The 16280-nt window shown below is 36.9% G+C and overlaps 1 protein-coding gene across 1 annotated transcript in view; it reads right to left on the reverse strand.

The window, feature by feature from the left end:
- Positions 1-16280, reverse strand: part of COG5 (component of oligomeric golgi complex 5) — a 193272-nt gene that overhangs the window by 39184 nt on the left and 137808 nt on the right. Inside the window, exons 11-14 of the mRNA XM_076328661.1 lie at positions 13208-13289; positions 10658-10862; positions 9231-9392; positions 6587-6686 (exon numbers count right to left, since the gene is read on the reverse strand). Coding sequence (XP_076184776.1) covers positions 6587-6686; positions 9231-9392; positions 10658-10862; positions 13208-13289 — 549 coding nt within the window. The remainder of the gene's footprint in view (positions 1-6586; positions 6687-9230; positions 9393-10657; positions 10863-13207; positions 13290-16280) is intronic.

The raw sequence follows: 16280 nt of genomic DNA on the forward strand, positions 1-16280 counted from the left end.
TTAATGCAATTAAATATTCAGAATTGTTTTACAACATCTGAAATCCAGTTTCACCATTGCATTGAAAAACAATACCAGGCTAAATCAAAGCTTCCCAGTTACTTCCCAAGACCCTTTTTGTACTTGGCTGAGTACCCGCATATTACTGCTCCTATTACTGCCCTAGTACTCTGCGACTGGCGCACGTTCTAAAACCATGTATAACACTACATAACTCAGATATTTACTTAAGTAAATGTAAATAAATCTCAATATACTACTGAGATCCAGGATAGTGAGAAAAAGGCTGCCTACTCTCTATCACAGGTATCAGTTGATGCTGACTTTTCCCTCAAAACAACCCAGAATCTAAAAACCTCATTCACCAAAGAAGATCCATACAAATTTCTTCGTATCCCAAGTGTACAGTGGTCCATTGCTTTTGGGATCAGAACAGCAAGTTTTCTCTCATTTTGCCTTTTGGCACGTCCAGTACCAGAGGTCTTCAATATGTGAATCAATGTCCTGCCCTTTGAGGATATGGGACAACTATTTGAACCTTGGTGCGAGGACTCTAATTTTTGAAGCACTTACGTCTTCTCTTTAATGTTTAATCTCAAAATTCACTTCTATTACTGGGTCTTTAGCATTTTAACTTTGAAATATATAAAATACACCAAGTGTCACCTTATGTTTTCTTAAGAAGGTCAGGGAAGAATTCTTCAAAACGCCAGGAAGGACTGTGCTCTCTGTACAGTGCTTAAAAATTTCCAAGTGGCTTATACTAGGCAAATCTGATAATCAGAAAATCCCACAACCATTGCCCAGGGTAAAATCCTGATGAGAAGCCAAGCCTCTACCATGAGCTGTGGGCAAAGGATAGATTAGTAGCTCTCCCAGAGCACTGCCCACAGCCTGTATTTCGGGCCTCCACCTCATTCATCAACTTTTGTAAGATGTATGACACAAGTCCAACCACATTTAGTTAAGGGAATAAAAAAGCGATTCAAATTCTCTATTTCCTTCCTCCCTCATTACACCCACTCTCCTTCTCCATCTTCTGAGTGCTTCCTCTTTATGACTGCTTACAAGTCTGACAGTGGGAAAGATCTCCATTATATCATCTGCCTGCAGCCTGTTGTCTGTTGGAAGGATCCCTTTTTTTAGACAAACTTTTTTGAAACATATTACCCCATAAAATACAATATTCCATATTTAGGAACCTCTCCAAGTATAGGCAATCACAGCTCCCACTGATTTTAGCCTTATCTACCCTAACCTTAGGATAAATCTGCCTAGTGTAATATGGCCATGCAGATTCTTGCTTTGCCTGTACTTCAAGCAGACATGAACTTGCTCTGCTTGTGCTCCAGGCTGAATGAGTGTTGCACTCAGCAAGATGCCAAGGCTGAGCTGGTCACCCTGGCTTGGAGCAGAGCTAAAATGTGCCCTGCCATCTGGGAGCACAGCAGAGCGAGTTTGTGTTTGCCGTAAGCATACCATTACATATCCACATATAAAAATGTTTTTTAAGATAGTTTGATCCACCAGAAGTTGCCAGCATCATCACCCCCACCTGCTCTGAAAAGCAAGTGGGCAACCTGATTTTTACAATCCTGCCTCTGCAAATTACTCTTTGCTTGTTTATTGGCCACTTTGTCTCTGACAGTGATGCCTTATGGTGGGAGGAGGCAGCAAGACACTGCCTCCACAAGACAAGACAGGAAGGATTGCTGTGGGACTCTGATTGCAATTAATAAAGATAGTCTGACGGGATGACTGTAACTCTAGGGAGGAAACTAGTAGAGGTCTCCAGGTTCAAAAAGTGGGAGAATCGCATCTTCCCTAAACAACTGCATTTTCATGTTCACAGCACAACACATTTCATCTATGTGCACTTGGTGGGTGTGTTAGTGTATTTCAATCCACCCACATGCCAAGCTGAATAGAAATAGCACAAAAGTAAGAGAACATACAGTACTTAAATTTCTACTCACAATATATGAGGTAACTGAAATCATCACTCTAAAAGCAGAAAGAATGTAACAAAAACCCCAACAATAAATATTGTTTGAAATAGTCCTGTGCTGGGAAGGGAATAGACTAGATGACCAAATAGGGCTCTTCCATCTTCAATCTCTATAAGGACAATGGATCTTGCAATTTATTTTTCTGTTTGCTGGCAACAGTACATGTCTTGTAAACTTTCAGAGCTTTTAACCCTCAATGTTTCATGACTTCTCGCCGCAAGACATCCAGTTCTAAGTATCAGTAAGAGGAACAGCTCTATCACCAGGCAAACCAAAACATAGTGATTGCAAAGTTGCAACAAAGAGATTTTTAATTATGAGAGAAATCACATTTCAAGCACATTTAAAATTCAGCTCAGTAAATGACAAAATTACAGGTAATCAACTGGGGAAATACAGTTTTGTCTCACTTCCAATCGACAGGTGACTGTCATTTTCATTTTTATAGACATAAATGAGAAATCTGATTTAAAGTAGCATATGAACAAAATCAAACATGAATTTAAAAGACTTCTGCAATCAATCAGGCATCTTTTCCAAAAATGGACAGCCAAAATCTGTTCACTTCTTATTATGGAAGATTACTGCAGAGTATTACCCTAGAGCAGCGGTCTTCAAAGTGGGGTGCGTGCACCACAGGGGTTATGCAAGACAATCCACTGGGGTGCAGGAAGAAAATACCAGAACTTCAATAGTACATGTACATAATTTATAAATAAATAAATATACATATAATGGGGGTGCATGCTCAAAAAGTTTTTACTGATAGGGATGCATGACCTAAAAAGTTTAGAGACCACTGCCCTAGAGGATCCTGCTATGCAATTACTGCTGCCATGTCAAAGGCATCTAATGAAAATGTTGGTGAGCTATAAGCTCTCTTTTACGTCTCTTCTCAACTATCAGTTATACAAATGGGTAAAAATTTCTCTAGGAGGCAGAGAAATAGATAGAGCTCCTATCTTTTGTTAAGCAGCATGGATTCTCAAAAAAACCCCAAATTACTCAACTTTTTCTTTGTTTTCAGGAAATGCAACTTACTGGTTTCTTGTGAATCTCTTCCCTTCACTGTACTTATTGTCAGCATTTGATGAAAGAGCTAATTTTCCTTATGTGGCCAGTTAAACAAGAGCACAACATGTCAAGATGGGTAACTTAAGGTATTTGCAAATGGTTATGGATGATCACTCTGGAAAACTCTTAAGGAGAAAAGTTAGTGTTCTTTTTTATCTGGGCTACCTCACTTGTATGAAAAAGTGGCTAGTGAACAAAATCTGGCTCAGTAAGCAGCCATTATGTAAGTAAGCAATGGATTACAATGTGCAAATGCACAAGAGGAAAATTTTCCTCTTATCCAAAACACGATGATCAGATTTGTTAATCTCTCTTCCAAGCTGGAATGAGAAGGATGTAGAAATGGTGACTCAACGGAAATCTCGCAGTGTCTGTAATCATTATGAAGATGTTTGGGCTGCCTGATTTAGGGAAAATGTGAGTAAGAAGAGACAAAATAATAACGGCACAGAGAAAATATACCAAGCACCCTTCCTCAGCATCACCTAACAAAACACAGGATGGGTGGTGAAGTTGAAAAGTAATACTCTTAAATTAACAGAAATATCTTTTAAAATTTAGTGCAATGTATAATTATCCCTTCAAACTCTGTATAGTAAGAACATCTGCAATTACACTGAGTGAAATTAGGACAATAATTCTGAACGCTTCATGGCATACACCAACCACATCAAGCATCAGCAAGGGGTTAGCTAAAGATTCATCCAACAGCAGAATATCTACCTACTGCTCGCAGAGGGTTATTTGTATCTTCTCTGAAATCATTTGAACTGGTTAATACAAGAATAGGTCTCAGGCACAGCAACAACTAGTCCTTGGTATGGGGAAAGCTGAAAAGCAAAAGCCAGCAGCGTACGAAGTCACAAGTAACACAAACAAATGTTTTGGATTCACAGGAAGAGGCCATTTTTTCTTACTTGTTTTTGCTTTAGTACTATACGTACAGATTGCTAGATGCTGCTTTTACTCAAAGGTAGAATCTTTGAGTCTTAAATAACATTCTTCTTGTTATTTGCCCTATCTAAAGCTAACTGGAGAAACAGTGATGAAATCTTAGTGAATTGCAATTCCTTTTTTTGTGAAATTGAATAAATAAAAACCCTGACATCAGAATGTCTCAACATTTTTAGGACTGCACATTTCAGTTTTTCACCATTCAAATCTACCTGCAATATTACAACAACATTTAAAAAAAAAAAAATTTCTAATGACTCTTAAAAGCGCCCCCCAATCTTCCTTCACTGAGAATTCTGAGATTCTTTTGTTTACTTTTAATTTGGAAGATAACTCAATTGTGAATTCCTCCAGGAAATTAAATTTCCATCTTTAGCACTGCTCTGCTATAGCTATGAGAAATGAAGCATCTGAGCGGAAATGTTACAAGGTCACCCTTCTCAGCTTTAGAAAGCTATCGTTGGAGGCTGGATTGCAAGATTGAATGAAGATTGCATTCTTGGCTACACCACTAAAACATAATGAAACAGTGCTGTCTGACATAGCTCCTGTTCTACACATGGTACACATTTCAGGCTCAATCTGTCTGCCCAAAAATAGGTACAAAAAAAAGTTAAGATGTTCTAGATTATATTCACAGGGCTGGCAAGCATGGCACAGGACAAGTGGGAGAGCCATGCCCTTCTGGAGAGGCAGCTGGAGGCTAGGCATGATATTTTAGCACTTTAAAGATGGCACTATACACCTATGCCTTGGCAACTGTGTTGAGCCCTTCCAGTTTTTAATTTTGTAACATGTATATCAGTAAGGAAAGAAAAAAAAAAGTAAAGAAATGTAGCTGTGTGATACATAGTTGATATTGGTTTACAATTTGCAGGTATATTCTTGAAGGACATTCACGTTCATTCTGCCAGCTTGACTAATCCTGTCACTTAGTTTTTCAAAGTTTCAGGTTTTATTTTCAGTTGTCAAATTCAAGAAGTTCAAGGGCTCAGACTCCCTCTTTACTCCTACATTCCTTTAGTTTAAGGTCAGCTAATACAAAGCCACAAATCATGTACTTGTCAGCTTATTTCTACATATCCTTTTTTTCAGGGTTTCTTAAGAATTTGCCAGCTGGCTGATCACAAAACGATGTACACTTTCGAACAAGCCACTGGCCAGATTCAAACTCTAACAGAGATGATGAGCACAACAGACCCTGGTGCTTTCACAGTTACAGATGATATATCTTTTTTTCTCCAGTTGAATGCCACTATTTGACACTACACTCCACGATAAATAGAGACACAAGTGTAATATTTTTTACTCATGATGACTAAACAACCTACTAAAAATTCTGATTTCTTTCATAAGCAAATTTCACTCTGAAATTATGAAGCCATGATTCGGTGTCTTTAAAGGAAGACCCAACTTAAGCACTATGCTCTAAATATACAGCAAAATAATGTAAACACATATTTTTATTTTAAAATTTTAAATATTCTTTATGGCCTTCATGAGTGCTTCATCTACACTCCTCTTCCATACACTAGTTTGCAAACTTCCAATACAATTCATCTAACAGACATAGTAAACAAGGTATGTGTTATTGAATTTCAATTTTTTTAAAGCTATTCAGAGACAGCAGGTGTCAAAAAGGTAAACAGAATCCATACTAACTTAATTGCTGCAATGTTTTGTAGCCAATTGTTACAAAAAATTGTTAGCAACTATCTCTATTTAAATGAACCATATAGAAAACGAATGTCACCGGAGTCTGAGCTTGCTTTCAGAATTAATGTTGTTTAAGTGAAAATCTTGTTTACAAATACAAGTAGTTAGTCATTTCTTGTGGGTCTGCATATTGCAAAAATTATTTTTCATCTCTTCATAAGAAAAGCATTAAAATTTCAGCAACAGACTTCGTGAGAAAGTTGATCTTAAAAATTATTGATCTTAAAAATTATTTTTTCATATGACGACGACATTCACTGTACTATCCATTGGCTTTTTGGGGATCCTTGCCCAAAGGATAAGGCTTTGGGGATCCTTCCGCTATTCAGTTTAACACTAGACAACAGTGCATGGCAAATGACTGGAAGCATTTGACAAATGCAAACAAATCAAGGGTCAGTTAAATATATGGCAAATAATAAATATATGGAAAAAATGCCCAAATTTTGTTGCAAATTGTGAAAAAATATATTTGAATAGTCCAGATTTTAATACCATAAGGACGATATATCATGTAACTGATGGAATATCAAATGTGGTAAATATTAAACTGAATTGAATTGTTTTAATTTTACTTAACAACAACTACAACTTTATTTTTTTGAATTAAGTTGGCAAATTCAATTTGGAGTTACACGGACAAATTTTACTGTTACCAATAGACCATGTTTATCTGAACGCAGAATTTAACTGAAAATGTTTCCAAACACAATGGAAAGCCAATTCGAAGGTTTTGTCTATCTAGATTGCTTTACTGTTATGTTGTAAATCTACAAAAACCAGAACATTGTACATAGAAAAACGTAAGTTTTTAGAAATTTAAAATTACTTACAAGCTGCTCAGACTTTACACCATAGAGCTGAATGGTCTTTGCCACGTTTTTTGCCACAGCTAAACTCAGGTCTGGATCAACAGCAGCCACATTTAGCTCACTGGAAGCAAAGATTACAAATCTTAATTAACAACTAAACAGTGCTGTACTTAATTGATAAAGAATTAACTATGAATACGTAGTTACATGTCATGTCAATTTAGAGAGAGTAACACATACAACCAAGTCTTTCTAAGCACTGTAATTCAGTTTACAATTTAACAAGTCATTTGGGAATTTTATGTGCAGTGTTTCTATTCTAGTAAAAATGAGCGAAGTTTAGGAATGACACTTCAGTATGAAATCACTATTAGTAAGCCATTCAAAAATATTGACTGCAATTAACTACATTCAAGCTTTGGCAGCAGCCTTCAAACATTACAGGTGAATACACAGTCATTCAACTCTGGAATTACATGAGCTGTGCAGAAATACCCAGGGGACGCCTTAGCTTGACACAACTAATAAGCTGTGTTTTAGGCAATCCTTTATAGTAACAGAGGCCCCAAAGGAATGAGAGGGAACAAACGGAAGAAGGAAAAGACTTCTAAATCACTGCCAGTATTTCTTGTTCATGGAACCCCCTAGATCTCCATCCGTTGGGGCTGCATTCATAAATTCTCTACTGAAAACAGACAAGGACAAGGACCATCACATTGCTAGGGATGAGATTAACCTCTCCCAAGAACTGGAGAGACACTAGGCACCCTGACATAGGAATAACCTTCACCGAGAACTCTGCAGGGACCCAAACATCATTAGCTAGAGGTCACTCTGGAAAACTCAGTTGAAATTTCATAATTTTCATGTCATTCTCCCTTCCCCTCTGCAAGGAGCAAAATAACATCAACAACCACACCAATAGGCTTGTTCTGAGCATCTGCAACTCCCAGTCACAAGTACAGTGTCAGTATCTAATATTACATACACACACACACTCACATACACTTACTGTGAATACCACCCATCATTTTCAGACTGTATTAAACAGAGTAGTCCTTACCAAAACCTTATGAAGGAAAATACACCATTGGCAATTTAAGCATCTCATTTTACAAATTATACCTGGAATAGTTGTCTTTATCTATTATCTTGCTGTTTCACACTAACAGAATATTTACATCAGGTATTAATCACTCGCAGCCAAGCAACTATCATCTTCCCTTTGACACAGTCAGAATAATTAAGATATCAGACACAATGTATGTGAAGTTTCTCTTCCTGATGTTTTATAAGCTTAAACAGTAAAACTTAAATTAAAATTTCAGTTATTCCAGAAAAAAAAATTACAGAAAATAAATAATAAATAATAACATTTATAAAAAATTATAAATAATAATGAGGTTATTATTCCGCTGTATTCAGCGTTGGTGCGGCCTCACCTGGAGTACTGTGTGCAGTTCTGGGTCCCACAACTTAAGAAGGATGTTAAGTTACTCGAATGTGTCCAGAGGAGGGTAACAAAGCTGGTGAAAGGGCTGGAAGGCATGTCCTGTGAGGAGCAGCTAAGGACTTTGGGCTTGGAGAAAAGGAGGCTGAGGGGCGACCTCATTGCTCTCTACAGCTTCCTGAAGAGGGGAAGTGGAGAGGGAGGTGCTGAGCTCTTCTCCCTGGGATCCAGGGATAGGATGTGTGGGAATGGTTCCAAGCTGCACCAGGTGAGATTCAGACTGGACGTGAGGAAGCATTTCTTTACTGAGAGGGTGGTCAAACACTGGAACAGGCTTCCTAGAGAGGTGGCCGATGCCCCAAGCCTGTCAGTGTTTAAGAGGCATTTGGACAATGCCCTTAATAACATGCTTTAACTTTTGGTTAGCCCTGAAGTGGTCAGGCAGTTGGACTAGATGATCACTTGTCCTGGTTTCGGCAGGGATAGAGTTAATTTCCTTCCTAGTAGCTGGTACAGTGCTGTGTTTTGGATTTAGGGTGAGAACAATGTTGATAACACACTGACGTTTTAGTCGTTGCTGAGCAGTGCTTACACTAGTCAAGGACTTTTCAGCTTCCCATGCTCTACCGACTGAGAAGGCTGGAGGTGCACAAGAAGCTGGGAGGGGGCACAGCCAGGACAGCTGACCCAAACTGGCCACAGGGACATTCCATACCATGTGACGTCATGCTGAGTACATAAACTGGGGAAAGCTGGCCGGGGGGGCCGCTGCTCGGGGACTGGCTGGGCATCGGTCGGCGGGTGGTGAGCAATTGCATTGTGCATCACTTGCTTTGTATATTATTATTATTATTATTTTATTTTATTTTATTTCAATTATTAAACTGTTTTTATCTCAACCCACGAGTTTTCTCACTTCTACTTTTCCAATTCTCTCCCCCATCCCACCAGGGGGGCGGGGAGTGAGCGAGCGGCTGTGTGGTGCTTAGTTGCCAACTGAGGTTAAACCATGACATCGCTATAGGTCCCTTCCAACTGAAATATTCTAGTCTAGTCTAGTCTATTGTAAATCCTGACTTAATTTTTACACTAACCAGTTTTATAACTAAAGAGTAATCAACCTTTTACTGCTAAGGAAGTCTCATTTCTAAAATTGTAACTTATGAGAAAAAATATGTTGAAGATTACATTTTGCAATGTATTATACGTGCATACCTGGCTATAGTTTTAATGATGCTGTCAAGCTCGTCAGAAGAAGGAGGATTCCGACCTCCAGGAGGGAAGACAAGATTGATGGGGTCAAAGAGTCGAGATAAAGATTTTGACAAATAAGCAGCTTCATATTGTTGCAGTGAATCTTTCAAGGCCTTTTCTGGACTGTGGGTGTAAGACAAAATTACTACCTTTTAAATGAAAATACACAATAGCATTGAATCTTTCCAGACCATACAAACTTCGCAGTATTGAACCTCGTTTTTCTTTCTGCTCTTTAAACATATGCGCTTGAAAAGATCTGAATAGTGTATAACACCTTGCTTTTCACCTGAACCATGTAACTAGTCAGGGAGCCATTCTGTGTAGTTCAGTACAGTTCTTAGCACTTTCTGTAAGACCTACGTGGAATCCCTAATTCAAGGTGTTCTTTGAGACAAACAGTGCCAAAAACACCTGCAAAATATCAGCAAGCTATGCAGAACTGCAATGAAAGACCTTTTTATATTCACGTATTTCATTAGCAGACAGCTTGTACTCAATGATACATTAAAAAAAAAAAGTATCTCCTGGTATACATATGCGTACAGAAAGCTTCAAATAGACAGACTCTTCTTAAATTTACCTTTAATAAGCTTCAGTGTCTAGTATTTCTATTTGTGAAAATGAGTAAGCAGTAGCTCTCAAACATTTTACCTCATCTTCAGAAGTTTGGTGAACTCTTTACTTTGCTTTCATTGAAGTCAATTATAAGTCTCAGGAACATATTTAAGCCAAGGCAAACCTCACATAAAATATTCATTTTATCTTACACAGGTATTTAAAAGACGTGTAGATGAGGCGCTTAGGGACATGGTTTAGTGGGCATGGTGGTGTTGGGTTGACGGTTGGACTCGATGATCTTAGAGGTCTTTTCCAACCTCAATGATTCTATGATTCTATGATTCTATAAGTCCTAATAGACTTGATGAGCCTATTTCAGTTTGATCTTTCTGATATCCACCACTCAGATCATGTTTATTCTACAATGTATAAACATAAAAACTGTGAATCGTAACAAACTGAGCATTTGTCACACTCCAGTGATTGCAGTATCATTAAGAGAAAGCTACTGCTGTAATCGCAACACACACAAAACTGAATTTTCATCATTCTGCCTTTTTTTTTCACCCGAAGAGACAAAAAGATAAAACTAGTTCCAAAGTCAGGGACTTTGTGAAAGACAAGACAATCCAACACTGTTCATTATATAACCCGATGAAAATCCTACAGCTCTAAAATAGTATTAAAGCAATACCTGCAAAAGGAAAAAAAAGCCTTTAAAATTTTCCCGCTGACAATGTGAATAACACTAAGTTCTTAAAAATATTCTGTTTTCTTGCAGGGTGCAAAGCTTTACATTTTATTGCCTTAGAGTTCATAATACATACTCATAATCTTGGTTTTTTTGCATGAATATGTCCTGTGTATCTTCTTCCATTTGCTGTAGTTCAGCAAGGAGATCAGTAGTTCCACTTGTGTTAAAATTCCTCTGAATATTTTGACTATATTGTTGCAGGCGCTTCCACAAGTCATTATAAAGCCTCAGTAATTTAGGGTATTCTCCTTCAAAAGCTTGTTTCAAAAACATAGAGGCTGCAAAATAAAGCAGTAAGCAATAGGCATTGCTAACTTCAAACTAATTATTTAATTCATATGAACAACCTGTATCCTTGCATTTATATCAATGAATGATATACAGTGTTATCCTATCTTTAATATTAATAATGTAATATTTGTAATTAATTTCAAAGTGGCATGAGCTATCACATTAAACGCAGTTGACAAAGGTACATATCTAAAGCACCAGCATAAAATCCACAATTGGAAGGCTGGACATGGAAAACTTATTTTGTACAATAAAGATACTAATCATGGTCGTGAAATGTTTGGTATCAAACTTAATTATTACTATTATCTTTCATTTAAGTCCAAAGCGTGATTAGAACTCTCTAAATCTAGAGATTTTCGAACAATAGCTTGATGGGGGAAAAGTGTGGGGCTGTGCAACTTTGAAGATACCCGTTTAAAACAGACAAAGATAACTTCTATGAGCCAAAGTCTTAGAAATTTGATGAGGGAAGCATATGCTTTTACACACACTTCTTAAAACAAGGTACCTTAAAATGCAATTCCTAAACTTGTCAAATAATGACAAAGCCAGCAGAAAATCAGCATTATTTTCAGCCTTGAAAGACTTGCCACAAGTAACAGGAAATGAAATAAATGTACAACTGTTTTAGCAACTATGTTAATCTTGATCTAACATCACTCATACTTTATGGATTTCCCATTACATTAGGACATTAACGCTGTTCCATTCATTCGTAGGTTTTTCAGGTTCCAGACACCTGGAACCATTCCATTTCACCCAGCCTATCCTTTCAACTCAAATATATTCTAATTTTGAATACCAGAGGATTCACATTTATTATCAAACACAGAGTTATTTTAGGTCACGAAGCTATATTTATAAAGACTGTCCCAACCTCTCAAAAGCAGATCGTGATCTATTATCAAACTCTGTAAACTGCCATGAATTCCTATTTTTACGCTCTTTTTCTGATATTGTCTAGTATTCCTCTGATCTATATGATCCAGAGGTCTGTGACTGATGTCAGTGGATTCAATCACTTAGAATTTATATGTTAAAAATGAACATTCTCATATAGATGCATCACTTAAATGAAAAAGTCTACTCTCTGTAAGCATTATTTCCCCAAAACTCAGCTGTAGCAAAGTAAAAACATCATTCACAGTTCAAAAATCCAACCGCTCCCTCTAAACGTTTATATAAAAAAATGTTTACCGTAAGTAATAAAATATTTTTTAATATTGTCAGACAAAGTACTGCTGACAAAATGTAAGAGTTCCCTTACTTCTGAAATGTTGATTGATCCCATTAACTGATGTCACAATTTTACAATCTTGAAACCGAGTGCTGAAAACAAGTAGCACATGTTCAGTTTGAACATGAGTGATTCTGGGTATGTACATACTGCTGTTAAAGTAATGCGTAAGGCAAACAGTAAAATTAATATGTTTTAACACAAGATGAATACATTTTCTTTTGGGATCATCTAGTTACGTAGCAACCACTGAACATGAATCAACCAGCTAGTTCCTCAAAATTATGTTGCTGCTATAAAGCCTGGAAGGACCAAATGTTGAAGGGCCAATGCAATAGCTGAGATCACAAAGATAAACTCAAATCTTATGCACTTTATCTGTATGTGCAAAAGATTAACTTTATATACTGTATACAAACATGAAAGATATATTTATGAAAGCACCAAACTCACCTGGGCTTATGATCCAATTACATGCTGCATTAGCATGTACTGGTAATAGTACTATCTTATGTTTATACATAACTTTTATTTAATATTCCTTGATGGTATCTGCCACTTATGTATTACATGTGTACAGAATATTGTGTATAGTCGGAACACCAGCCATTTATCTATATTTAGACAAGACACAATTTTGAAGAAACTCAACCCCTATTTATAAAGGTATCCAAAAAATGGCTAAAATCAGATTTTTACAACTAATCAGTGTTTAACAAGAAAAGACTGTAAGAACTGCTCTTTAAAATCAAATTACTATTTTTGAATTTGGCAAACCCATTCATTTTGGAAAGTATAATGTACCATTCCAAACATTTTTACCTCCACACACAGTTGCAAAAATAAGTTTTTGTTATTAGATAATGACTACTTAATGAAGCAGAAAATATTTCTTTCTGAAAATTCAACCATAGCTTAGGAGGATCACCCTTTTTGGTTACAAACCCAAGAAGTTTTATATTCACAGACCCCACACTGAGTGAACCACTGCTATAGTTCTAGTAGAGGAGATGATGAGCAAAGGGTTTATTGAAATGAGAGATTCAAAATAACTATAAAACACATTACAAATAATTGATACTGAATACTTACAGTCTGTTGCTGACTGAAACTGAGAGGAAAGTGTCTGAGTTACTGCAGTCCAAAATTTGTATAAAATATCAGACTGGCCATCCTGATAGCAAGGGACAAAAGAAATACAAGTTTCAAACCATACTCTTTTCAAAGAATCTTAAACAATGCAAATGCTCCCAGTCAAAGCTGTTCTACCATCACTGAGAATAAAAAATAAGTAAATGAAGTCTGAGAAGTTTTCCTCAAGTTTAAAGGTAGAAAAAAAATATTGGAGAAAACAAAAATAAAAGCTTCAGTCTTCCCTCAAATGGAATATTTTCCTTCAAGTCTGAGAGAAATGCTCCCAGCTCTCTAGGGGCATGAGTGTACACCTCAGGAGCTGTGTTAGAAAATCTCTTTGCATTGTGGTGACCTTCTCATTCCGTGGGGGTTCTCATGCTGACTACATCACAGCAATTATTGTTACTGTCATTACAACATGCTTGCAAACACCAACCAGGGACCAAAACCATTGCACGCTGCTCTGCTTCACACGGAACAGTTTCCTGTTTCTAAAAACATAGAACACGTGAAAATACAGTGAACCTCACAGCTGACTCTTCACCACCTTGTGTCAACAGGGCTTGCTGTCCGAAGTGGAAAAACAAGGTAGCGTAGTCTCGCAAAATGGACATGTAAGAAATAGCAGGCTGTTTCCTTACTCCCCCCAACATCTCGCACTTATGCTCAAGCATTAAAGCATTATTTTGTTTTCTCTCTTTTGCTTTCTTCCTGTCTGTGTGTTTGAGGTAGAAGAAATTACAAGACATGACGATGGGTATCCTGCCCTGCCCAGTAGTTAGATACTTGGAAGGCTGCCCAGTGTTTTCATGGGAAGGGGAAGCTCACTCTGGACAGAACGGTTTTCTTCATTGCATGGTATACACGCAATGTATTGACCCTACTGTATAAATTAACCAGTTTGACCAAATCACTATAGCAATGATAATCAGCAAAAAGTGCTCAGAATGAAAAAGTGAAACAGCCAGCAGCGATAACAAATGTCAGCAATTCTAAGGATCCTGTGCTGGCACTTGGCTCTTTCTATCCTGACTCACTCTGAAACATCCAAGGTTTTAAATCAAAGCACAACATTCACAGCTAAAGACGGGTTTAAGCAAAGGGCTCAACGCTGAAATTGCTGTCGAAGAGGGATGCATTTTCTCAGCTTTCCTTGTGGCACTGCCAGTGACTTCACTATGAGAAAAATGAAAAAAAAAAGCCAAAACCCAAACAACCAACCCTAGTTCTTGTTAATAACACAAGCCCTTTTAAAGTGTCAGTTCCACTTCTGCACTTCCCAGCACCACAAAAAGGAGGGGATTAGCTATCAAGTATAAAAGTCCAGCTACTCCAAATTGAATTACTACTTAAGATGTGAAAGGAAGAAAGAACGCACTCTATTCACTTGCATTGGCAATAATATGCAAAGCAATGAAGGTGTTTAGAATGTCATCCATTAACAGGGTACCACTGTATCCCACTTGAAGATCTGGTCATTGAAAGACTGCAAGTTCAAGCTCAAGTTTCAGTTCCAAAACTATCATCTTAAAGAATTGATATAAAACCTGAAAACCACTCAAAGGTACACTAAGACATCTAAAAATTAAAAAAAAAAAAAAAAAAAAAAAAAGGGATTATCAGATAGAATGCTTTCACAAATTCCGAGATTAGACGAGGAATTCATCCAACCCTACCCCTTATCTCTAAAGATATTCAAAGAATGATAAAATTTATGGGTCATGTGTTAAGAATTGAGAGAGAACATCTTTTATGCTGTTGGACTCATACTTGTAAAATGTATGAGAATTAACATAGAATACTAAAATAAACTGGGATGATGGAATCTCATTTTTGACTGCTTGAGGACACTGATGGATTTAGAAACTGAAGTAACATATTTTATAGCTATGTTTGTATTTTCTGTAAAATTGTACTTGATTTTCATAAATGGGCAAAGTAAAATTATAATATTAGGCAATGATTCAGAAGGTACACTGCATAAAATATCTTCGAGTTTTGGGTAAATTTATTACTATAGCATAAATGTGAAATTACTCAGTTCTTCGTTTCACATTTAAAACACGAAAATTACTATAAAACAAATGGCCTTCCACATCAACTATAGAGTAAATTAATTACCTTTCATATTCTCTATCCCAACCTGGAACAATGTTTGCCTATTCAGCATTGTAACTCAATTCAATTTCTAAATAATCTAATGGAGGTGGAAAAATACTTACAGAACACTTTCAAACAACTTTTTTTTCATTACTGTAACCAGCATCTACACCTCTGTCATAGTCTCAGCAGAAGATGCAATAATTAAAGGGTCTTGAAAACAAACTTGTACGTAGTCCTTCCACATCGACATTTCTATCTTAATTGTCAGATTCAACATGGTGACAAATAACAGTAACATACGTGTGATGACATTTAATGTTTTTGTGAAAATATGTAACTTTTGCATGTTCCTATATAAACAGATATATAATATAAAGTCAGACATACATACATATGTACTCATGTAAACATCTGCATAGTAGCCACAGCTGTACCAGTCAAGCCTCTGTCCATTAGCTTGTGTCTTCTGACCTGGGCAAATGGTGTTCATTAACTGTATCAGAATTTTGTAGTGAAGAAGGCGCTCATGTCTCGGCTAACCAACTGTATTATGTATGAGGAGAAACAGAGGGGAAAAGCTACATGGAAAATTCAAATAGCATTTCATACTGATTGACTACTCAGTCAAAAATGTTCAGGGGAAAAAATGATTAATGGCCCGGTTTTGGACCAACTAAAAACACAACCTACAGAGTCATGACTGGTTGCTTCTATAATGTAAGATATGGTATTTCACATTGTCCAGTGTTGAGATGCTGTCACTCTGGAGGTGAAATATAGCTGCTGATTAATAGCACACAAAAGACCATGTAAGAGTTTGTGGCAGGAACTAGAGAATACTGTTGCCTACACATACACCAAGGGGTATTTAAGTGGGTTGACTGTAGCTACCAAAATTGGAATACAGCAAGGCATTAGCATTAGATGA

Source organism: Aptenodytes patagonicus, chromosome 1 (genome assembly GCF_965638725.1).
Source record: "Aptenodytes patagonicus chromosome 1, bAptPat1.pri.cur, whole genome shotgun sequence".
NCBI lineage: Eukaryota > Metazoa > Chordata > Aves > Sphenisciformes > Spheniscidae > Aptenodytes > Aptenodytes patagonicus.